We start from the raw sequence: 24,657 nt of genomic DNA on the forward strand, positions 1-24,657 counted from the left end.
CAGGCGGGCTTTATCTGGTGGCATTTGTCCCGGGACCAGGTAAGGGGCTTTGGGATGAGGCCGCTCGCTTCGTCTACTTCTAATCGCTGCAGCTCGGGAGGGAGCTGAGATTTCTGTCCTGACTGCCCAGGCCGGGCCGCAGCGCGGGCTGGACTTCCACCTGCGGAAGCCACGTGGCGCGAGGAGTGCCCTGGAGCTGCAGATGGGCCCCTCAGCTCTGACTCCCATTGCCTGAGACTGCCAGGCCGAGAGGCTGGGGCTTTACGAGCTGTCCGGGATGGGGCAGTACCGATGCGGGGAGGCTGTCTGTCGGAGGGCAAGCAGCAACCTGGGGGTTGGCCCTGAGCCCTGAGGTGAGCTGAAAGCACAGGTGAAAGGCGTTTTGGGGATCGGCTCGGTTTTTGTTTTTGTGTTTGAGATAGGGTGTCGCTCCGTCGCCGGGGCTGGAGTGCGGTGACATGATCTCGGCTCACTGCAGTCTTCGCCTCGCGGGCCTCAGGGATTCTCCCGCCTCAGACTCTTGAGTAACTAGGATTGCAGGTGGGCACCACCACGCCCAGCTAATTTTTTGTATTTAGTTTTTGTAGAGACGGGGTTTCTCCATGTCGCTCAGGCTGGTCTCAAACTCCGCCCGCCTAGGCCTCCCAAAGTACTGGGACTACAGGTGTCCCAAGTGAGCCACTGCGCCCAGACTCTGGCCGGTTTTGCTAAGTTGCGTTAGACTGGTCCGAGCACCATCTGTAGTCCTGGAAGGGGCAAAAATGCGCCTGCATTTTCAGCCAAGGAAGAGCAAGAGGGGTACTGGGGTGCATTAGGAAGTGCTAAGTGCGTTAGGAAGTGCTACATCCCACCCCTTTTCCTGACGCCATGACGAGGACTATAAGAAGAGTTTGCACAGACGTCCTAGGCTCTTTTCTAGACGCTCGAGACACAGCCGTGGACAAAATCAGCCCTTATGGAAATTACATCCTTCCTAGTGAAATGCGTTTCATACCAAATTTCATTTCATTTTCACAACCCCTAAAGATTGGTAATTGCGGCCAGGCACAGTGGCTCATGCCTATAATCCCAGCATTTTGGGAGGCTGAGGGGGAGGATGGCTTGAGCCCAGGAGCTGGAGACCAGTCCGGGCAACACAGTGGGACCCTGTCTCTACAAAAATACCTTTTTTTAAAATTAGCCAGGTTCTGTGCCACACTTGTAGTCCGAGCTGCTCGGAGGTTTGAGGCTGGAGGATTGCTTGAGCCCAGGAGATATTATCACACCACTGTACCACAGCCTGGGTGACAGAGCAAGACCCTGCCTCAAAAAACAAAAACAAAAACCAACATCTGCTACTCGCATACCTGCTTCAGATCCTTGGAGAGAAAAGCCCGGTTCAGAGCCATGACTAAGGAGGTGATGAATGGTTAGTTCAGAGCACAAAGCCCTATCATCTACTCATCTCTAGACCATTGGCCCTTTTGTGCAAAAGGCAAGACAGTTTCCTCTTTCTAAGTCATCTGGTGTCTAACAGCCCAGCAGCCTTGGAATCAGACGAGTATCCATAAGCCTATACCTGGGCCTGCTCCTGTAATTATTACTCTCATTTTCCAGCATGCTCTAGGCAGCCTTGATTCTAATCCTTGCCTGTCCCAGTGGTCTTTGTGTCTGACCTTCTGAGGTCTTTGGCTGCCTTCGTCTTCCTCTGATGTGAGTACCAGCGATGATGTTTCACTTTTCTCCCTACCTGGGACTACAAACAGGAAGCTTGTGCACTTCTGCTTGTGAGAGGATACCTCAGAAGAAATTTGGAAGCTTGTTTTCTGATCTCTGATACCATTTGCCAGAGAAATCTGCTGTCTCTGGGAAGGATGAGCATGATGTCAGAGGAGGTAGTAGTCTATTTCTTTTTTTACCTTTGTTTCCCTCTCACTCTTTCTTTCCGTCTTTTTTAAGGAGATGGCAAGTAGGCTATAGTGGACAGAGAACCTTGGGGGAAGTAAGGCCTTAGCTGTTGTCCTGTCTTCGTGGACTGGATCTGTTGACTGTTCATCTTTATAACTGCTGCAAGTGCTTAGTGCAGGACCAAGTGTACCAAAAATGCCCAATCCATGTGCACCTTTCTCAGCTTCAGTTTCCTCTTCTGAAAACTGAGATCTTGGATCACTAATGTCTTCCAGCTGTGAATTCTCTAATCCTAAGAGGGAGATATCACTCAGTCACTGGTCTGATTTTTTTATTCCTACCTTGTTCCTAGTAGTGGAACCATAATCCTTCAGAAGTGGGGCTACCCTGGACATGATGATGGCCTTTTTAGGGAAGACTAGATGTGGCTTGTGTGGGAGGAGGGACAATAACTGTGGAAGAAAATTTAGATTAGAGACCAGTATGACTCAGTATAGGCAAGGTAGACATTTGCAGCTTCATGAAAGAAATTTAGTAAAAATACTAAATTTTGTATTTTTAGTAGAGACTGGGTTTCACCATGTTGGCCAGGCTGCGCTTAATTCTGTAACCTAGGCAGGTTCTGAGTTTGACTTAAAAGAGGTGACATCCTTGATGCTAAGAGACCCAAGAAGAAGCTGGAATGCATTTCAAGTAAGCAGTAAATATTTTTAGAGGGCATGTGAAAGATGTAGCAGTAAACATCACAGATGCTTGGGAGTCTTATAGTCTGCCAGGGGAGGCAGGCTTTACACAAATAACAGTCAATGACAAGAAGGTGACAATCACAAAAGCCCAGCTTGCTGCAAAGGAGAGGATCCTGTGGGAGCATATATCACAGAAGGACATGGGTTTGCCCTGCAGGGGTCAGGGAACAGTGCCCATTGGGGGTCAGTGGGTGTGTGGGGGAAATGTCCCAGACAGATCATTCAGATTTTTTTTTTTATGTTTTATTTAAGACGGGGACTCTACAGTTTCTTTTTTGACTTCAGTTAAGAAGGCAAAGACTCTTGCATAATCAGCAAATGATTACATTACCCCTTGCTGATACTGCCTCCATTCTGAGAAGCAGAGGACTTTGCAGTGTTGAGTTAAGGGGAATGGAGCTGTCAAGAGAAGGTCTGGCCCTGTGTGTCTGTGTGTGTTGAGGGGGAGGCATAGCATTTTGCTCAGTCAGGCTGTCTCCAGTGTGTGTGAGCCTGAGGCTCTGTAAGCCAAGGCAGCATGTATCAGCCAGCTAGGCTGACTCCTTTTAGGTTCAAGTAGAGTCTGGGAAAGTGAACTCTTTCCCCTCCTCCCACTCTTGCAGTCAGTTGGGACTGAGAGAAATGCCTTTGGTCTTTGAACCAGCGTGCAGGAGGCCAGGTGGTGGGGGAGAGGGAAGTCTGAGTTTTGGCAGTGTCTGCCTTCTGCCTTCTGACTTCTCTGGAGATTGCTGCTTCAGAGAAGCATCAGGGCCAGGCCAGGCCAGGGCACTTTGGATACTTCATGTTGAGCCTCTCCTCTTGTCCCTGGTCCTTCCTTTTAGGAAATGGTATACCCTCAGTCTATCAGCTTCCTGATATCTCTTCCACCTTAATGAAAAATCTAAAAATTGACCACCACTCTTCCTTCCCCATCTTGGTCCCTCCTGCCTCCTTTCTTGAACTCAAACTTCTGGCCTCCCAAAGTGCTGGGATTACAGGCCTGTGCCTGTCTCCACCTCCTTTCTCTCTTCTTTCTGGTGGTTTTCCCCATCTTTGGAGGCTTTCTTTTCTTGGCTTCTTTTTCTTTCTTTCTTTTTGAGACGGAATCTTGTTCTTGTTGCCCAGGATGGAGTGTAATGGCACAATCTCAGCTCACCACAACCTCCACCTCCCAGGTTCAGGTGACTCTCCTGCCTCAGCCTCCCGAGTAGCTGGGATTACAGGCTCCTGCCACCATGCCTGGCTAATTTATATATATATTTTTTAGTAAAGATGGGATTTCAACATGTTGGCCAGGCTGGTCTCGAACTCCTGACCTCATGATCTGCCTGCCTCATCCTCCCAAAAGTGCTGGGATTACAGATGTGAGCCACTGCACCTGGCCTCTTTTTCTTTTTTTTTGAGATGGGGTCTTGCTCTGTCACCAAGGTGGAGTACAGTGGCTGGATCTCGGCTCACTGCAACCTCCACCTCCTGGGTTCAAGCAATTCTCCTGCCTCAGCTTCCTGAGTAGCTGGGACTACAGGCGTGCACCACCATACCCAGGTAATTTTTGTATTTTTAGTAGAGACTGGGTTTCACCAAGTTGGCCAAGCTGGTCTTGAACTCCTGACCTCAGGTGATCCATCTGCCTCGGCCTCCCAAAGTGCTGGGATTATAGGTGTGAGCCACTGTGTCACCCCCCGGCTTCTTAAATGTCCTGATTTTTCAGGGTTTGTCTTCAGCTCTGCCCTCTTCCCATTCTATGTGTTCTCACTGGAAAACTTTATCATAAATCACCTCAGTGCTGCTGACTCTGTTTTTTCCTTCTAGCTCTGACCTCTATGTTTTCCTTCAAGCCTGAGTACCCACGGGCTGATGGACTTCTTATTCAGCAAATACTTGAATATTGTGCTAGGCACTGGGGTGACACTGGTGAGCAAAATGAACATACCACCTCACTTCGCAGATGAATGATTTCAGTTAAGGTGGTATTTTCTTTTTTATTTATGTATATATATTTTTCTTTTTTCCATTATCAAATCAGTGGCATTGCATAAGGTGGTATTTTCAAAAAAAGACAAAATGACCTAGTAGTAGAAGTTATAGAAGTAAATCTGAAAATTATCTGTATGAAAATATAAAAGGACAAATAGGTATATTTAGTAAAGAGAGGAAGGACTAGCTTTTGAGTATGGTGTTTGGAAAGGACCTGCGACAGGAAACAGCCTATTGCATTTAAGAAAATCCCCTGGCAGGACCAGGGCTGCTGGCTCACACCTGTAATCCCAGCACTTTGGGAGGCCGAGGCAGGCAGATCCCTTGAGCTCAGAAGTTGAGACCAACCTGGGCAGTGTAGGGAGAACCCCGTCTCTACAAAAAAAAAAAATACAAAAATTAGCCAGGAAGGGTGGCACAGGCCTGTGGTCCCAGCTACTTGGGAGGCTGAGGTCAGAGGATTGTTTGAGCCTGGGAGGCGGAGGCTGGAATAGTGAGCCATGATCATACCATTGCACTCCAGCCTGGGCAACAGAGCAAGACCCTATCTCAAAAAAAAAAAAAATCCCATGGCACTTGAAACTCAACATGCAGAAATCAAGCTTGCTATTTATGTTTTCTCCCTCAAAGCCAAATATTCTGTGCTCTCCCTGTTAGCACCTATCACCCAACTCAAAAACCCTGGTATCACTCTGAATATTTGTCATGTGTCAACATGGCTACGCTAAACGAGACTCCTGGGATTCCCTCTCTAGTATAGCTCCAGTTATAATGGCTACCGGGAGCACACACACACCATCTTCTAGCTCTTCAGACAAAACAGTAATTTAGGTGCTGCTGTGAGGGGATTTTGCAGACGTCATTAAATTCCTCAATTGTTTGGCTTTAAGTTACTCAAAAGGGAGAGTATCCTGGGTGGCTTGGATATGATTAGGCCCTCCTTTAAAGGCCTAATCATGTGGAAGGCCTTTAAAGGAGGGCTCGGCCACCTGTGAACCCCCTCTGAGGTTCCGGACTCTGAACCCTTACCCGAGTTGCTCCCTCTCCCCTGGGATGGTTTTTGCTGGCTGTCTGCCCTGCTGACTTCAGGATTGCCTAGCCAACAGCCACAGTTGTGTGAGCCAATAAGCTAATTCCTTGTGATAAATCAATGTCTATATTTTATCAATGTTATATTATGTATTACATATATTTAGGCCAGGAGTGGTGGTTCTAATCCCAGCACTTAGGGAGGCTGAGATGGGAGGATTCCTGGAGTCCAGGAGTGTGAGATTACAGTGAACTATGATTGCCCCACTCCACTCCATTCCACCCTGGGCAACAGGGTGAGACCCTGCCTACAAAAAGAAAAAAATTTGGGAAGTTGGGGGGTAAAAAATAAAGAAAAAAGAAAAAAATTTATGTCCCCTTTTGATCTCTCCTCTGAGTGCTCCTGGGTTCATCTAAGCCCCACGTCTTCTTGCCTGGATTACTGGGGTCCCCTTTCACCTGGTCTCCCTGCATCCTGTGAGGTGCGACCACACCCTGTTTATTCTCATTACTACCCAGTTTGTTCTTGGTAAACTACATATTTGATCTTGTCACTGTTCTTCTTAAAATCTTTCAATGATTTCCTGAAGTTTTAAGGCAAAAATGTAAAAGCCTGAGCTTTTCTTGTATGACTCCATTTTCTCTCCTCTCCTAGCATATCAATTACACTTCTTTTGAAAACCTTTTTGGTGGTTACCCTGGAGTTTGCAATATACATTTATGACTAATCCAAATTCACTTTCAAATAACACTATACCACTGCATGGAGCCTGCAAGTACCTTAGAATGTAGTCCTCCCAATTCTCCCCTTCCGTCCTTGATATTACTGTGTCATGTTATTTCTCTGATCCATAAACTATAATCACCAAATACATTGTTGCTATCATTAATTGCAACAAGTGTACCTGTTTGTTAACTGTTAACAATTCAGAATAAGACAAAGATTTTTATTTATTTATGTTTGTTTGTTGTTGTTTTTTTCGGAGACAGGGTCTCACTCTGTCGTCCAGACTAGAGTGCAGTGGCACAATCATAGCTCACTGCAGGCTTAGTCTTAGATTCCCAGACTCAAGCAATACCCCCACCTCAGCCTCCCAAGTAGCTGGGAACACAAGCACATGCCACCATGCCTGGCTATCTTTTTTTCTTTTGTAATTTGTTTAGAGACAGGGTTTCACTCTGTTGCCCAGACTGGTCTCAAACTCCTAGGCTCAAGCGATCCTCCTGCCTTGGCCTGCCAAAATGCTGGGATTATAGGTGTGAACCATTGCACCTCGCCGGGTTATTTCATCACCCAAGTACTAAGTTTAGTACCCATTAGTTATTTTTTCTTGTAAGTCAGGTGTGCCAGTGACAAATGTCCTCAGTTTTGTTTGTCCAAGAAAGTTTATTTATTTATTTCTTTAATTTTTTTTTTTTTTTTTGTAGACAGGGTCTTACTCTGTTACGCAGGCTAGAGTGCAGTCACTCAATCTCGGCTCACTGAAACCTCTGCCTCCTGGGCTCAAGCATTCCACGCACATCAGCCTCCCCAGTAGCTGGGACTACAGGTGTACACCACCTCGCCCAGCTAATTTTTCTGTTTTTTGGTAGAAAAAAAATATAAAACGGGTTTTCACCGTGTTGGCCAGGCTGGTCTTGAACTGTTGACCTCAGGTGGTCTACCTGCTTCAGCCTCCCAAAGTGCTGAGATTACAGATGTAAGCCACCATGCCAGCCAACTAGAAATGTTTTAAGGGATATAAAGCAGCTAGTACTTGAGATGGTTCTTCTATAAGATATGGGATAGGTGGAAATGGGTAAAGACTGACAGAATAAGATGGTATGCATCCCCAAATAGTAATTCTAATGATCCAGGAAGACCAGTCAACATTCCCACACCATCCCTACCACCGTGAACTCAGTGTTTCTCAATGAGAGACAGAATTTGTGGGTGGAGGAGCTATTAGAATAATTGCATTAATATTATCTGTTTCTTTAACTTTAGGTTCAGGGGTGTATGTGCAAATTTGTTACATAGGTAAACTTGTATACAGATTATTTCATCACCCAGGCACTAAGTTTAGTACCCATTAGTTATTTTTTCTGATCCTCTCCCTCCTCCCACCCTCAACCCTCAAGTGAGCCCTAGTGTCTGTTGCTCCCCTCTTTGTGTCCATGTGTTCTCATCATTTAGCTCCCACTTATAGGTGAGAACATGTGATATTTGGTTTTCTGTTCCTGGACTAGTTTTCTAAGGATAATGGCCTCCAGCTTCATCCATGTCCCTGCAAAGGATGTGATCTCGTTCTTTCTCATGGCTGCATAGTATTCCACGGTGTACATGAACCACATTTTCTTTATCTAATCTGCCATGGATGGGCCTTTAGCATTTGGACAGTTTCGCTGACACATGTTCAAGCTCACTAATGCTTTCCCTGGCCATTTCCAGTCTATTGATGAGTCTATCCAAGGCTTTCTTCATCTTCGTTACAACATTTTTGATTTCCAGTATCTCCTTTTGATTCTTAAGAGTTTTCATCACTGCTTACCTTATCCGTCTGTTCTTGTATGTTGTCCACTTTCCCTTCAGAGTCCTTAGCATATTAACCATAGTTTTAAAAATTTATTTATTTTAACCATAATTATTTTAAATTCCTGGTCTGATAAGTCCAAAATCTCATATCTAAATCTTGGTTCTGATGCTTCAAACTGTGTTTTTTCTTTTTTCTTTTTAGTATGCCTTGTAATTTTTCACTGAAAGCTGGACATGATACACCCATTGAGAGGAACTGAGGGGTGAGATTTTGTTTATCTGGCCAGCAGTTAGGTTGTGTTTACTGTTTGCTGTGTCTATAGGTATAAAAGGCTAAATTTTCCTCTGGTCTCTTTGTTCTTGTCTCCCCTGCTGTCTATAGGTCTCTAGAGACTTTTTAAATAGGGTCTAAGACTTGTTCCTTTTTTTGTTACAATCCTTGTAGTGATACAGGCGCCCTGCTGGTGCAGTGGTGAGGTGAGGGAATGGAGGGATCTATAGTTCTGTGATGAGGTCTCAGTCTCTTGGTGACCCTGTGGCCCTGAACCTTCACAAGAGCTTCTCAGTCTCCCCTTGTCCTCTTGAGGTGAGGCAGGAAGGCAAGAGGTGGCTGGAGTTTCCTTCCCACAAGTCAGTTAAGTTCTGGTAAAACCCAAGGTGGTTTGGCTTTGGCAAAATAGTTTCCCTTAAGGGTAAACCTTGTTAAGGAGAAGAAAGGGGCTGGGCATGATAGCCCATGCCTGTATTCCCAGCTACTTGCAAGGCTGAGGTTGGAGGACTGCTTGATCCCAGGAGTTCGAGGCTGTAGTGAGCTATAATTATGCCTGTCAATTGCCATTGCACTCCAGCCTGGGTAACATAATGTGACTCTGTCTCTAAATCTTAAAATAGGCCGAATGCACCAGCTCACACCTGTAATCCCAGCACTTTGGGAAACTGAGGCAGAAAGAGTGCTTGAACCCAAGAGTTTGAAACCAGCCTGGGCAACATAGCGAGGTGCCGTCTCTACAGAAAAATACAAAATTTAGCCAGGCGTGGTGGTGTGTGCCTGTAGTTCCTGTTACTCAGGAGGCTGAGGCAGGGAGGATCCATGAACCCGGGAGGTCATAGGTGCATTGAGCCATGATCACACCACTGCACTCCAGAATAAGACCATGTCTCAGAAAAGGTAAAATAAAACTTCTTTTTTTTTCTTTTCTTTTAAAATAAAATTTTAAAAAAGAAGAACAAAGGGTTTTGGTGGTTTTTCTTTTTTTTTTTCCCGACACGGAGTCTTATTCTGTCACCCAGGCTGCAGTGCAGTGGTGCGATCTCGGCTCACTGCAATGTCCACCTCCCAGGTTCAAGCAGTTCTCCTGCCTCAGCCTCCCAAGTAGCTGGGATTACAAGATCTCTCTACCGGGCTCAGATAATTTTTGTATATTTAGTAGAGACAGGGTTTCACCATGTTGTTGGCCAGGCTGGTCTCGAACTCCTGACCTCGTGATCTGCCTGCCTTGGCCTCCCAAAGTGCTAGGATTCTGGGCATGAATCAGTGCCCACACCCCGGTGTTTTTCAAAATGGCTACTTTCCCATTTCCCTGCCAGAAGTACCTGGGAATATTATATACTACTTAATGGGTGGGCACTGTACTGTCACTTTTCCAGTCCCTCCTGCAGTATGGTCAAGCACAGAGCTGGCCACCGCAGGCCCTCAGCATGTTGGTGTCCAGTTGCTCAATCTGGTGACCATCCACTGGGGCCCTCCTAGGTGGAGTCAGATAATGCTCAGGAGCTAAGGAGAGCAAGCAGTCTGCAACAGTGGGAGGTGCTCAGGTCCTCTGCGGTGGGCTTTGATTTAGGAGACAGTCCTCTTCTTCCTTTGTCCCTTAAGTACACAGTTTATGTGTAAGCAAGATGGAGGCTGACCTGTCTGGCTTTAATATTGATGTCCCCCGCTGGGACCAGCGCACCTTCCTGGGGAGAGTGAAGCACTTCCTGAACATCACGGACCCCCGCACTGTCTTCGTGTCTGAGCGGGAGCTGGATTGGGCCAAGGTGATGGTGGAGAAGACCAGGTGAGTGGTCAGGGGAAGGGGCTAGAGGCAGTAGAGTGACATTGATGGGGTTCTCTTGGGAGGGGGTGGAAACTGAAGGTGAAGAAATAGGCATAAATCTTGGGGCTGGGGGCTGGGAGAAACAAGAGCAGGGAGACTGGGAGATGTTGATCAGGCAGGATGGTGACTCCCTGCTGTCCTTGGGTGGCAGGATGGGGGTTGTGCCCCCGGGCACCCAAGTGGAGCAGCTGCTGTACGCCAAGAAGCTTTATGACTCGGCCTTCCACCCTGACACTGGGGAGAAGATGAACATCATTGGGCGCATGTCCTTCCAGCTCCCTGGTGGCATGATCATCACTGGCTTTATGCTCCAGTTCTACAGGTAGGACCTGGGGGCAGGGCCGTGGGAGGTACAGCTGCCTGGATCTGCTAGCCAGGGAGCCAGACTATGATAGCAATAATAGTCCTCTTGCTTGGTCACTTACCAGATAATCAGGCACTACGTTCTTTGCATGTATTGCTTCATTTAACCCTCTCAGCATCCCTACCCTATAGGTACTATTATCATTTCCATTTTATAGATGAAGAACTAGAGTTCTAGAGAGACTGAGGAACTTGTCCAAGTCTAAACAGGCAGGAAATATGGATGCCTGGATTTTAACTGAGGCAGTCCACTGTAGAACCCTCAAGAAACAAGCTACCCCAATCCCCTCTTTACAAAGTACTTATTCCACAATGATTTTAATTATGTAACACCTAAACAAAACAATAGGAAGCCCCTTTCTTGGCTTGGTTGGGGAGAGAAGAAACTGGCTCTGTAGCTGCTGGATGTGTGACTCTTCTTCCCACCTCTTCCTTCCTCCCCTGTGTTTCCGAACTCATTCATTGATTGGTTCAGCGATTGAGCTGGGCTTTCAGCTGGGTGTTGGGAATATAAAGACTTTAGTACCCCCCACCCCAGTCAAGGAGCTCCCAGTTTTGTTGAGGAGACCAAGAAGTAAACAGTTACAGTACAGCTTGGTAAGTGGTAGGTTGGGGGAAGAACATGGGATTGTGGGAGCAGGGAGCATGGAGTGACTTACTCTATCTCAGGAGGGGCAGGGGAAGGGTCAGCACAGTTCCAAGGAGGAAGTGATCTCTCAACTGAGCAGGATTCAGCCATTTATGGAAGGAGGAGGAGGAGATATTTCAGGCAGAGGGCCCAGCCTGCACAAAAGCCCAGGTGCATAAAACAGTATGGAACAGGCTGAGCATGGTGGCTCATGCTTGTAATCCCAGCACTTTGGGAGGTCAAGACAGGTGGATCACCTGAGGTCAGGAGTTCAAGACCAGCCTGACTAATATGGTGACACCCCATCTCTACTAAAAATAAAAAAAATTAGCCAGGCATGGTGGTACATGCCTGTGGTCCTAGCTACTTGGGAGGCTGAGACAGGAGAATAGCTTAAACCCAGGAGGCAGAGGTTGCAGTGAGCCTAGATCGCACCACTGCACTCCAGCCTGTGTGGCAGAGCGAGACTCTGTCTGAAAAGAAAAAAAAAACAGTATGGGAATGTGTGGGGACCTGCAGATCATGTGCTTTGACTGGCATACCCTTAGGACTCCCTGCCATGTGACTTTTCTCTGCCTCTCCTGGCCTCCCTCACTGGTAGGACGATGCCGGCGGTGATCTTCTGGCAGTGGGTGAACCAGTCCTTCAATGCCTTAGTCAACTATACCAACAGGAATGCGGCTTCCCCCACATCAGTCAGGTAGGAGACTTGAGCCCCAGGCTGTCCTCATGCCTCCCCACGAACAGCCTTTCTAAAGGGTTCTGGGCTGTCAGTCCTTCCTGGGTAGCACCTGCACTGAGCAGGTAACCAAGTCACCCCTTCCCAGGGTTTTGAAGTATTTTCTCGGGCCAAGTACGAGTGGATCTTCTTCTTAGACCAATTCCAAATTTGTTCATTCATTCATTCTACAAATATTTCTTGAGTGTGTGTTATGTGCTGGGGATGGGCATGGTTCTAGGTGCTGGGATACATTGTTAAGACGTGTGGTTGGGCTGGGGCACAGTGGCTCATGCCTGTAACCCTAGCACCTTGGGAGGCCAAGGCAGGCTGATTGCCTAAGATCAGTCTCAAAAAACACCAACCAAACAAACAAAAACACCCAGAAAACCAGAGTTGCAAGGCGGGAATAGCAGAGGTCTGTGTAGTTAGGCCACTTAGAGCAGTCCTTTCTGTGGAGATGACGTTTCAGCTGTGTCCCGAAGGATGAGGGTTGAACCACCTATGAGCCCAGGGAACACCTCCCGACATAGGGAGCAGCGGTGTGCGAGGCTCCGAGGCAGGAAGTACTGAAAGAAGGCTAAGGGGGCTGGGGCACTGTGAGCGACATGAAGAGGGTCACAAGATAAAGCTGGGGACCTCCTGTGTGGTTTTCAGGCATGAAGCCAGCCGACTTTCTCCTTTAAGCCCGTGGTCTGGCCCTCAGCTGGCAGGGCTCCCCACTCCCAAGCATCTCTCTCCTCCCCCAGGCAGATGGCCCTTTCTTACTTCACAGCCACAACCACTGCTGTGGCCACGGCTGTGGGCATGAACATGTTGACAAAGGTACGGTCTGGGGCTGCTGCAGCATAGTGACCACGAGGGGGCAGCAGAGTTCTAGAGAAAACATCCTTTCCCCGGGGACTGTTCCCCAGGCTGGGTGAATTGGGGCTGGGTGAATTGGGGACGGCTAGAGCCCTGCCCGCCAAGTGATGAGAAATACACCTGGGCTGTCCCCAGGTTGGTTCCTCTTGGGCCTTTGAGGGCATGTGTGGTTCCCAGACTGGGTATCTGGATGTGTGACAGTAGCAAGGTCTAATTTTCCTTTTTGTATTGTAGTCCTTCAGCCCCCTCCCCTCCCATCTTCCAGTGCATCTGAACAACTACTGTTCCCTTCCCCCAACAGAGAGCGCCACCCTTGGTGGGCCGCTGGGTACCCTTTGCTGCGGTGGCTGCTGCTAACTGTGTCAATATCCCCATGATGCGACAGCAGTGAGTACAGGCCCTTTTTTCTCCCTACAAACCACAAGATTTGCAGAAAACGGGCAAGAAACCAAGGCAGTGGGTGGCTTCTGGGGATTGCAGTGGGCATGGGGAGGGCTGCTGGGCTGAGCCTCTGAAGAGCACTGAGATTGGCTGCTTCCGTGGTGATGGCCCCAGGGGAGGTAGGTGACTTTGGGTTAGGCTGTGTGTTGAGTTCCGTGGGAGTCCTCTTCTGGGCGATATGGGATGGGAAAGACCAGGTGGACCTGTGGAATTTTACACTGGATCCTGTCCTTTTGGACCTGTGTTACAATTGTGAACTCCTACTTCCCAAGTCCTGGGGATACTATATAGAATGAAATGTAGCAGGCTGAGGTGCTAAAGATAGCACAGAACTCAAGCGCTTTGAAAGAAACCAGAGGAGTAGACAGAAGTTTTCCAGGCATCCAGCTGTAAGCTTGTCAGCAGAAAAGGTAAAGAAGAAACTCACTGTGTCTCTCAGTTCTTATTTCTTGACTAGAGAAATTTTTGTTATGAGGTTTTAATGATGTAATATATGTAAGACACTCAACACAGCACCTGGAACATAATGGATGCTACATAAATGTTCACTGTTGTTTCTACCATTGTCACCATCATCAATATCTACAAGCCACATTTTCTTGGGAATACCAGCAAATGGAAAGTGTTCACACTAGCCTTTGTACAAGGAGCACTACCAGAATAGTCATGCACAGATACTGCTCTGCTTATCTTCCCTTCCCCATCCAGTGGCCCTTTCCTCACAGAATGAGTCCCAGACACCTACTGGAGCTTGGGTTGAGTGCTGTCAAGAACTGGCCTGAGAAGAATAGCTGGGGTGTGCTGGGCGCGCTGGCTGATGCCTGTAATCTCAGCACTTTGGGAGGCCAAGGCGGGAGGATCACTTGAGGCCAGGAGTTTGAGACATGATGTCTCAACCTGTAGTCAGGCATGATGTCACACACCTGTAATCCTAGCTACTGAAGAGGCTGAGGCAGGAGAATCACATGAACCCAGGAGTTGGAGGTTACAGTGAGCTAAGATCATGCCACTAAACTCCAGCCTGTGTGACAGAGTGAGACTCTGTCTCAAAAAAACAAAAGAATAGCTAGGATAGTTACTGCTTGTGGAGTGACCACTCTGTGTCATGTGCTGGACCAAGCTCTTCACAGCCATGATCTCATTTAATGCTGACCAGGTTGTGTAAAGTGGGTGCCAGGATGGTCTTTATTTTGCAGATAAGCACATCTGAGGTTTTGGGAGGGTTAAAGACTGTGCTTAAGGTCACACACTTCCCCTGCAGTTTCCAGGCTCAACCCAGACAGTCCGGGCCCAGGGCCAGCGCTCTTAGCCACTGCCATAGATCACTCCTAAGATACTGCTCATTGGAGAGCAGAAGGAAGGTCAAAGGCCCAGGCTACAGGAGGTGGCTTCCTGGAACTTAAGTGGCCTGGCCTTGGTCCCCTGGCATGGGGCTGGCAGGCTTCCATCACCCCTTTCCCAAGTCCAGTAACTCCTCTCTGTGTTTAGGGAGCTCATCCAGGGAATCTGCGTGAAGGACAGGAATCAAAATGAGATTGGTCATTCCCGGGTAAGCAGAGGCCTCCCTTTGGGGTGGGAGGAAGGAATTCCCTCTCAGACCCTGTCCCCTCCTTAGTGGTCAGAGTGGGTACTATTATAGGATTTATAAGCCCTCTGACTCCATCATCACTTCCTATCACATGTTCCCATGTTTCTCTGTTCAGAACAGGCCCCTTCTGTCCTTTCTCCATCATTTCTGGTCCATAAAATATGGCTAGGTGGGAGGGGATTAAGTGAGGGCACTCAGCCCCTGGAGGTTCCATCCCTTCCCCTTTGCCATCTCAGACTTGGCCGTGACTCTGACCCGGCACCCTGGTGCAGCCCATGTACCCTAGATACATCATTCCTGACAACTTATTCTTTTCTGCCCTCAGAGAGCTGCAGCCATAGGCATCACCCAAGTAGTTATTTCTCGGATCACCATGGCAGCTCCTGGCATGAGTAAGATGGGAAGCCCTTCCATCCTGGGGAACTCTGCAACAGGGTGGAGATCTCAGCCACACTCAACTTTTAGATGGGAGGTGGGGCCCACCCTCTACAGCCATGCTTCTCAAACTGCTTTGCTTGATTGCTGCAAGCCTAGAAGAACCACACTAGTTCCCAGAACATCAGTTCGTTGAAGGTATGGGGTAGAAAGTTATTTTCATTTTGCTAATTCTTGTCAAACACTTGTGCTTAATGTATAGACACAGTGCAGGGTGCTTGAAGAGTGGTAGAGAAAATAAATTCCCTGCCTTGGTTTGCTTCCAGTAGGGAGCGTATTGTAAAATTTGTTCACGTGAATGTACAAATACATTTTTGAGTTTTGAGAAGGCAGCTTTGGACTTAGTGGCACATGTTCTCCTGTTACTGCAAGTGTGCAGGTTGAGAAGCTTGGGAAGCAGTGTTCTGCTGGGACTTTGGGGAGAGAGGTTGGGGGTGGCCATGCCCACTTAGCCTTCTGTTCTGCCTAATGCTAAATATTTTCTGGAGCTTCTGTGGAAGGAGAGGGAATCACTTGGTTCCTGATCTGACTTCAGAAGGAGTCCTGGGGAGAGCCTCCCAGCCCTCCCCTCAGCTTTTCCCCTATCTCTTCCAGTCTTGCTGCCAGTTATCATGGAAAGGCTTGAGAAATTGCACTTCATGCAGGTATGTAGGGTTTGCCTTGGCATTTTCCCTGCCCAGAGTGCCTCCAGCCACATCTGTCCCTGGGAACGCCTGACCCCCCCGACCCATCCTTTCCTTTAGTTACCATGCTGTCATCTCACTCAAGCCCACGCCAGTCCCCACTGGCCTCCTGTTTAGACATTATGGCCAGTTTCCTGACCTGGTCTGCAAAGAACAAGCCTTCTCTGAGGGCCAGGAGGTCCTTGTGGATGGGTTTTTCTAGCTGGCTGATTTGTGGCAGAGCAGGCACGGGGTTTACCTGAAGGTATAGAAGTCCCATGTGGATGTCTTTTATTTGTTTTTATACAGAAGGTCAAGGTCCTGCACGCCCCGTTACAGGTCATGCTGTGTGGGTGCTTGTAAGTATCATGTTTTGATAGTTTGGGTTCTGTGTGGCTGGAGCACTCAAGATGTATCTTCCTGGCTGGCCCATGTTGGAGAACGTGTACTCCTTTACCTGACTTTAAAAGTGGTCAAGCTCAGAATACCTGTGGTCCATCTGAAAGTTCTCGCCGCCGCTTTCATGAGGGCATCAGGCTGGCTAGACTCTATGTACATGTCCATGTGGAAAGTCCAGTGCTGAGGTGCCCTCCCATCCCAGGGTCTCTCCTTTGATCTTAAGTCAAAACAAAACTGGAGCAGTTTTGTTTTGTTTGAGATGGAGTCTCGCTCTGTTGCCCAGGCTGGAGTATAGTAGTGCAATCTCGGCTCACTGCAACTTCAGCCTGGGTACATGCAATTCTCCTGCCTCAGCCTCCCAAGTAGCTGGGACTACAGGTGTGTGCCACCATGCCTGGCTAATTTTTGTATTTTTAGTGGAGATGAGGCTTCACCATGTTGGTCAGGCTGGTCTTGAACTCCTGAGCTCAGGTGATCCACCAGCCTCAGCCTCCCAAAGTGCTGGGATTACAGGTGTGAGCCACCATGCTTGGCCTTTTTCTTTTTTTTGAGATATAGTCTCGCTCTGTTGCTCAGGCTGGAGTGCAGTGGTGTGATCGGCTCACTGCAACCTCCACCTCCCAGGTTCAAGTGATTCTGCCTCAGACTCCTGAGTAGCTAGGACTACAGGTGCACACCACCACAAATAATTTTTGTATTTTTAGTAGAGACGGAGTTTAACCATGTTGACCAAACTGGTCTCGATCTCTCAATCTCATGATCTGCCCACCTCGGCCTCCCAAAGTGCTGGGATTACAGGCGTGAGCCACCACATCTGGAGCAGTTTTACAGAAGAGATAAGAATGAGGAGACATAGCTTTGGCTGGGACTGTCATGTGTCCTAGCCTCACACAGAAGGGAAATGGCACCAGTCTCACAGTGTTCTTAGGTGTCTGCCATTAACTGGAGATGTCCTGGCATTCACCATGCTTTTCAGGGCCACAGGACTGATGACAGTAACACTAACAGCTAACATGGACCATATATTTTCTCTGTGTCCCCACTGAACTAAAGTTTCACATCTATAATTTCACTTAATTCTCCCGGCCTAGCTACTATTATCATCTCCTTTTACAAATGAAGAAACTGAGGCTGGCCAGGTGTGGTGGCTCATGCCTATAATCTTAGGACTTTGGGAGACCGAGGCTGACGATCACATAGTCAGGAGTTCAAGACCAGCCTGACCAACATGGCGAAACCCCATCTCTACTAAAAATACAAAAATTAGCCAGGCATGGTGACATGCACCTATAATCCCAACTACTTGGGAAGCTGAGGCAGGATAATCGCTTGAACCCAGGAGGCAGAGGTTGCAGTGAGCTGATACCGTGCCATTGCACTCCAGCCTGGGCAATGAGAGCAAGACTCCATCTCAAAAAAAAAAAAAGAAAGAAAGAAAGAAAAAGAAACTGAGGCTTAGACAGAGTAAGAAATTTGCCCAAAGGTATATATCTGGTAACTGCTGGTGCTGAGATTTGATCAAGAGTCTTACATTATGCTATACCAACTTTTGCTAATTGAGTAGTTGCCATGGGCTGGGTGCTTTTACGCACATATCTCACTGAATCCTCACAGTAGCCCTGCAAAGTAGGCACTGCAAAGTGGGTTCCAGTAGCCCTAAAAAGTAGGTTGCCCTCCCACTGTGTCTCTGAGGTAACTTGCCCAAGATGGCACAGCTAGTAAGTGGTAAAACTGGGATACCAACCCAGGTCTGTCAGAGTCCACGTCCTATAAGGCCTTGCCTCCAAACCCTGGTCCTAGCCAGCATCATTGGCATCATCTGATAACTTGTTAGAAACAAAGACTCTGAAGCCCTTCCTTGACCCCCTCAGTTGGCACCTGCATTTTAACAAGGTCCTGAAGTTATATGCACAGTGAAGCTGGAGAAATTGCCTTTCACTGCTCTGACAGCCTAGGTGTTCAACCAATAAAGAAGCAGGTCTCAGAATCCATAGACTCACACCTCTCCCTCCATGATGCCTCTCCCCACCCTAGTCACTCCTCCCCCTCCATGTCCCTCCTCCCTTTCCATGCTGTTCCTCTTCCTCCAAGTGGCTCCTTTTCCTCCTCATCACTCCTCCCCTCTCCATGTTGCTCCTCCCTGTCCAAGTCATTCCTCTTACTCCAAGTAGTTTCTTTCCTCCAAGTATCTCCTCCCACTCCAAGTCGCTCCTCCCCTTCCCAGTCATCCCTCCCCCTCCAAGTTGCTCTTCCCCCTCCATGCTGTTCCTCCTCCTCCAAGTTGCTCCCCTTCCTCCTTGTTGCTTCTCCCCCTCCATGTCCCCCCTTCCCCCATGTCCTTCCTTTCCCTCCTTATCACTCCTCCCCCTCCATATCTCTCCTCTTCCTCATCACTCCTCCCCCTCCATATCTCTCCTCTTCCTCATCACTCCTCCCCCTCCTTGTCCTTCCTCTCCCTCCTCATCACTCCTCCCCCTCCATGTCCCTCCTCTCCCTCCTCATCGCTCCTTCCCCTCCATGTCCTTCCTCTCCCTCCTCGTTGCTCCTCCCCACTTCATGTCCCTCTCCCTCCTCGTGGTGCCTCTCCCCTCCATGGCAGGAGTGCTTGTCTCCTCAGGCCTGCTGCTCACAGTCCTGGTTACTTCATTGTCTTCTTCCTCTGCTTGAACAATAGAGTAGGGGTGGGAATGAGTGATGAGGGTGGGGAGGGCACTGGTTTTATTCCCCTGTCAGAATGAGTATCCTCGAGATGGGAGAGGATATAGGGCCAGCTGGGAAGGCAGGCCAGGTGCTGGGCATTGCTCTCTTCCCCAGGGGATGGAGGATGGGCGGGCCTGTGGGGAGATGTCCCCTAATGCTTTGGTTTCTCCTTTCTTGCAGCCTCATCTTCATGGTGCCAGTGGCGTGTGGGCTCTTCCCACAGATATGGTATCTGCTGTTCATTCCTCACTTGGTTTCATTGACCACCCTGCCAGTGCTGTCCCTGACCTGCCTGCTGTCCAGAAGGAGACAGGGAAGGGGCAGGAAGGGCAGCACCTGTCCAAGGACAAGTATCTATCAGCTTAAAGACTGGGCCTCTTAACCCTGGTGAACTTTGGCACAACAGATCTGTGAGGGGCAGGAATAAGGTTGCTCCCTCCCAGTGGAGCAAGGGCTGCCTTGGAGAGAAGGTAGGGGAGCAACCAGAGACTTTCTCTCCCTGCTGGCTGGGTTATTAGGAAGCTGTCTTCCAGCTGGATCTGGTTTTTAATTTTTTTTTTTTTTTTTTTTTTTGAGATGGAGTTTCACTCTTGTCACGCAGGCTGGAGTGCAGTGGTGAGTGAGCTACCACAGCTGGCTGGTCTTTAACATTAATAAGGGGTCTGGGCACGGTGGCTCATGCCTGTAATCCCAACATTTTGGGAGGCCGAGGCGGGTGGATCACCTGAGGTCAGGAGTGTGAGACCCGCCTGACCAACATGGAGAAAACCTGTCTCTACTGAAGATATAAAATTAGCCGGGCATGGTGGTGCATACCTCTAATCCCAGCTACTCAGGAGACTGAGGCAGGAGAATCTCTTGAACCTGGGAGGCTGAGGTTTCGGTGAGCTGAGATCATGCCATTGCACTGCAGCCTGGGCCACAAGAGTGTAACTCCATCTTAAAAAATAAATAAGGGGATGGGCAGAAGGCTGATGACCCAAGCCCCTTTATTTCCCTTGTGTTACTGAGAAGGAGAAGCAGGGAAAAAGGATGATGGAAAAGGGAAGGGATGCATCAGACTGGGAATTTGGGGGTGACTGGCCCCAGGAGACAAGTGTAGCTTGAATATATACCCGGGCGATGCCAGTCTTCCCTTCCTCAGGACTCTAGTTCAATACTAGTTCTGTGGTCGTCTGCTAGACATCTCTTGTGTCCCAAGCACTGTGTCTGTAGTCTTGTGGAGAAGATGGAATTTTAAAGGAAGAACCTTAGCCCAAGGAGAATGAAGTCAGGCCTGAGTAACGGTAAAGCAGCATATTGTGGTATACGGATGCCAATAATAATCCTAGCTAGAAACATCAGGAGGGCTTCTTGGAGGTGATATTTGAGTCGGGCTTCATCTGAGGGTAGCTTACAGTTTGTCCCAGGTGGCATGCTCATAATTCCCTTCTGTTCTCTTTTCAGTGAATTGCCGGTTTCCTATCTGGAACCAGAGCTCCAAGACACCATCAAGGCCAAGTATAGAGAACTTGTGCCTTATGTCTACTTCAATAAGGGTCTCTAAATGCCCCACATCAGCAAGGACCAGTCTGTTCCCATATTCACCAGCTCCTCCTTAGCTATGTGCACACTTGTGCCCTCCTTCCTCTTTGCCAGCAAAGCCTGAAGGCCAGGGTAGATTGGGGGGTACGACAATGAATGCCTCATGCTTACACCCTGGCACCTGGTTGATTGGACTCCAGGGGTGAAAAGTGAAAAAGGGAAGCAAAGGCCAACGTCTTGAAGCTGCTTCCTCCTTAGCCCTTGTCCCCTGGAGACCAGAAGCTGAGGCCCTTTCAGGGAGGAGACCGCAAGTAAAAGGTAGGAAACTTTTAGGATTCTGGTTCCAGCCAGGACTAGGGAAAAGCCCTTGGTTCAAAAGGAAGTTTCTACACCTCTTTCTTCTTCACTTCCTCCTCCTCTCCCGAGCAATGGAACATTTTACCCAGGCAATTTTAGCCAAATATAGGAAAAAGAAGGGGGGAAGGACTCTGTCCCCTTGGGGCTCATCTCCACCCTCCTCATTGCCTCCTTGTCGGATAGTTGTGTTTTTTTTTTTTTTAGCCGGAGTCTCTCTTTGTTGCCCAGGCTGGAATGCGGTGGCTCGATCTTGGCTCACTGCAATCTCTGCCTCCTGGGTTCAAGCAGTTCTCCTGCCTCAGCCTCCCAAATAGCTGGGACTACAGGTGCCCACCACCACACCCGGCTAATTTTTGTATTTTTAGTAGAGACAGGGGTTCACCATATCGGCCAGGCTTGTCTCGAACTCCTGACCTCATGTGATCTGCCCGCCTTGGCCTCCCAAAGTGTTGGGATTACAGGCATGAGCCACCGCACCCGACAGGGAGCTTCTTTGGGAGAACTGCTAACCTTGAAATGACCAGACACCCAGGAGTTATTAGTGCTGAAAAGGAGACCATGTAAGGCAGCAGAGTTACATGGTTCTTCAAATCATGTCCGAATCTATTCTTGGAGTCTTCTCTGTAATAAGGGAAGTTCTTTTTCCCCACGGCCATATATCTCTATTTTAAAAAATAAGTCCATTAACTGTGAGTAAAAATGATGTATGCAGGCAGTAACCACACACTTTAATGGGTATAATTTCCTGGCTACCTCCCTTCCTCCGCCCATTAGGTTAACCACCAAAGAAAGACTGGTGTATACTGAATAGCAAAGGGAAGTTTTATTTGGACCCTTCTAAGAGGAAATTAACCAGGACCAAAGAGCTTTAAAGGACATTCAGCAAAGCACAGCCACTTCCCCTCCCCAGCTTAGCTGCCCTAGGTGGTTTCTCAAGCTCCCTGGGGGATTGTTATGGCTCATCTGGAATCAATGTGTGTGTAAGTTTTGTCTGGTAGGATTGCTGACTCTGTCCAAAAGATACCACTATGAATTGAATAAATGTCTTGAAAGAGCACACAGGCACACACGCACACAAACTGTAAACTAAGTTAATAAAGCCTGAATGGAAAGCCGGATCTGGTCTTACTTTGGCCTGGGCATGTCAGAGGGTATCACAACTATTCTATCAGGGGAACTTGTCTGATCCCTGGAGGCTGTTGTTTATTTCCCTCATTAAAGGGGACGAATCCACCTGTCTCCATGGGAAGCTCCAGAGATCTCCCAGAATGGGAGCTGTGTTGCCCTAGAGCAAGAGTTGGCAAGCCATGACTCACAGGGCCAAATCCATCTGCTACCTGGGAGCTCCTGTGCAACTGGGAGCTAAGAATGTTTTTACATTTTTAAAGAGTTGTAAAAAGGAGTAATAGGAATGACAGAGACCCTACCAACATGGCATGCAAAGACTAAAATATTTACTGTCCGATCCTTGACACAAAAAGTCCCCTGCCCTGAAGCAGTGGTTCTTAAGAAGATACATTGGCTGGGTGTGATAGCTCATGCCTGTAATCCCAGCATTTTGGAAGGCTGAGGCAGGCAGATCACCTGAGGTCAGGAGTTCAACACCAGCCTGGCCAGCATGGTGAAACCCCATCTCTACTGAAGATACAAAAATTAGCCAGGCGTGGTGGTGGGCACCTGTAATCCCAGTTACTTGGGGCTGAGACTGGAGAATCACTTGAACCTGGGAGGCGGAGGTTGTGGTAAACTGAGATTGCGCCACTGCACTCCAACCTGGGCGACAGAGCGAGACTGTGTCTCAAACAAACAAAATGCCAAACATGCATCAGAATCAGTTTGCAGGCTTGTTAAAGTACAGATTGCAGGTTCATCACCAGATTCCTAATTCTGCCGGTCTGGACTGGGGCCTGAGAACACGCATTTCTAGTCATTACATGGTGACACTGATTCTGTTAGTCTCAGCATCATACTTGGAGGAGCACTGCTCTAGGGGGAAAGGGCCTCTTCTCCAAGACCAAGGAATTGGCTGCAATTTGGTTTTTCCTTCCGTTTAAAAAAGTTAAAATATAACTTATATGCCATAAACTTAGTCCTTTTCAGGTATATAATTCAGTGGCTTTTAATGTGTTCACAAAGTTGTAGAACCATCACCACTATCTAATTCCAGAATTATTATTTTGAGACAGGATCTCACTCTTACCCAGGTTGGAGTGCAGTGGTGCAATCACTGCTCACTGCAGCCTCAACTTCCTGGTCTCAAGTGATCCTCCTCCTCAACCTCTGGGGTAGCCAGGACTACAGGCTAATTTGATTTTTTGATGGGGGTCTCACTGTGTTGCCCAGGCTGGTCTTGAGCTCATGGCCTTAAGCGATCCTCCCACCTTGGCCTTCCAAAGTATTGGGATTACAGTCATAAGCCACTGCATCTGGCCTCAGAGAACATTTTTGTTAGCCCTAAAAGAGACCCTATACCCATTAGCCGTCCACATTCTCACTACCCACCAGCCCCTCACAATTCACTTCTTGTCTTTAGAGATTTGTCTATTCTATACATTTCATATAAGTGGAGTAATGCACTATGTGGCCCTCTGTGTCTGGCTCCTTAGGATAATGTTCAAGATTCATCCATGTTGTAGCATATGCAATTTGATTTTAGCTGATGTCTGGGCAGAAAAGTCTGTGTCTTTGAGGTAGCTTCCTTAGGACAGGAGACCTGACTTTATTTCCAAAAGCAAATAGGAAAAGAGAAACATTACCAGAGCAAGCAGAGCTTGGGAACAACTCCTGACTGATGTTCTTGCAGAATCTACATTTCCCCTTCCGTCCCCAGATCCTCAAGCCTCCTGCCTTTTCTGTTCTCTTATAGACAACTGCTGTTTTGGAAAAGACTGGAAAGTATGTGGTGGCTATAGTGTTCAGGGACATTCTAAAAAGTGGTCACTCAAACTGTATCTCTGTTTCATTTTGCAACATCTCTTTTCTTTGAGTTGGAGGCTTCGGGATGTTGCATGGGAGGCAGTTAAGTCTACTAAAAGGCCTTGGTGTGGGAAGTGCTAATCCAGACTACGCAGGGGTTAGTGTTTGTCTTATCCAATAGCTTAGTTTGAGCTTTCAGATAAAAGGAGAAAGGGAAGTTGGAGCAAAATCCTGTATTTGCCAAACTGAATTGGGGTTTCTTATTTTATTTTTTGAGACAGAGTCTTGCTCTGTTGCCAGGCGCCAGGCTTGAGTGCAGTGGCGTAATCTCCGCTCACTGCGATCTCTGCCTCCTGGGTTCAAGCAATTCTCCTGCCTCAGCCTCCTGAGTAGCTGGGACTACAGGCGCGTGCCACCATGCCCAGCTAATTTTTGTACTTTTTAGTAGAGACGGGGTTTCACCATGTTGGCCAGGATGGGCTCGATCTCTTCACCTCGTGATCCGTCCGCCTCGGCCTCCCAAAGTGCTGGGATTACAGGCATGAGCCACCGCACCCGGCCGGGGTTTCTTTCTTTTGAGAGAAAGAAGGTCTCACTCTCTTGGCCAGGCTGGAGTACAATAGTATGGTCATGACTCACTGCTGCCTCAGCTTCCTGGAGTCAAGTGATTCTCCTGCCTCAGCCTCCTGAGTAGATGGGACTACAGGTGTGTGCCACTATGCCCGGTTAATTTTTAAATTTTCTGTAGACAGAGCCTCACAATATTTCCCAGGTTGGTCTTGATCTCCTGACCTCAAGTAATCCTCCAACCTTGGCCTCCCAAAGTGTTCGGA

General features: G+C 48.2%; 1 protein-coding gene across 9 annotated transcripts; it reads left to right on the forward strand.

Annotated features, from left to right (window-relative positions):
• Positions 1–5: 5 nt before the first annotated feature.
• SFXN2 (sideroflexin 2) lies at positions 6–22,020 on the forward strand. Of its 9 annotated transcripts, XR_004732140.3 has the most exons (13): positions 6–39; positions 10,007–10,190; positions 10,381–10,551; positions 11,822–11,920; positions 12,688–12,763; positions 13,104–13,189; positions 14,732–14,792; positions 15,157–15,223; positions 15,861–15,910; positions 16,238–16,287; positions 19,208–19,497; positions 19,604–19,642; positions 20,474–20,604. XR_004732140.3 is itself a non-coding variant. In XM_009010206.5 (12 exons), the coding sequence occupies exons 2-12, from the start codon at positions 10,030–10,032 to the stop codon at positions 20,571–20,573; spliced, it is 969 nt and encodes a 322-aa protein (XP_009008454.2). In that variant the 5' UTR covers positions 6–39; positions 10,007–10,029; the 3' UTR covers positions 20,574–22,020. The 9 variants fall into 9 exon arrangements, 2 of the variants coding, with proteins under 2 accessions (XP_009008454.2, XP_078202526.1); XR_013525105.1 differs by having other exon boundaries at positions 15,157–15,404; positions 19,208–19,642; positions 20,474–22,020; XR_013525104.1 differs by lacking the exon at positions 19,604–19,642 and having other exon boundaries at positions 15,157–15,404; positions 20,474–22,020.
• Positions 22,021–24,657: the final 2,637 nt, after the last annotated feature.

Source organism: Callithrix jacchus, chromosome 12 (genome assembly GCF_049354715.1).
Source record: "Callithrix jacchus isolate 240 chromosome 12, calJac240_pri, whole genome shotgun sequence".
NCBI classification, from domain to species: Eukaryota; Metazoa; Chordata; class Mammalia; order Primates; family Cebidae; genus Callithrix; species Callithrix jacchus.

What these genes read in the sequence shown, in the direction of transcription:
- SFXN2 (XM_009010206.5), top strand. Translation starts at nt 10,030, where the DNA reads ATGGAGGCTGACCTGTCTGGCTTTAATATTGATGTCCCCCGCTGGGAC. An exon ending in GTGATGGTGGAGAAGACCAG is followed by an intron (nt 10,191 to 10,380) that starts GTGAGTGGTCAG and finishes CTTGGGTGGCAG; the next exon opens with GATGGGGGTTGTGCCCCCGG. An exon ending in AGAAATTGCACTTCATGCAG is followed by an intron (nt 15,911 to 16,237) that starts GTATGTAGGGTT and finishes GTTTTTATACAG; the next exon opens with AAGGTCAAGGTCCTGCACGC.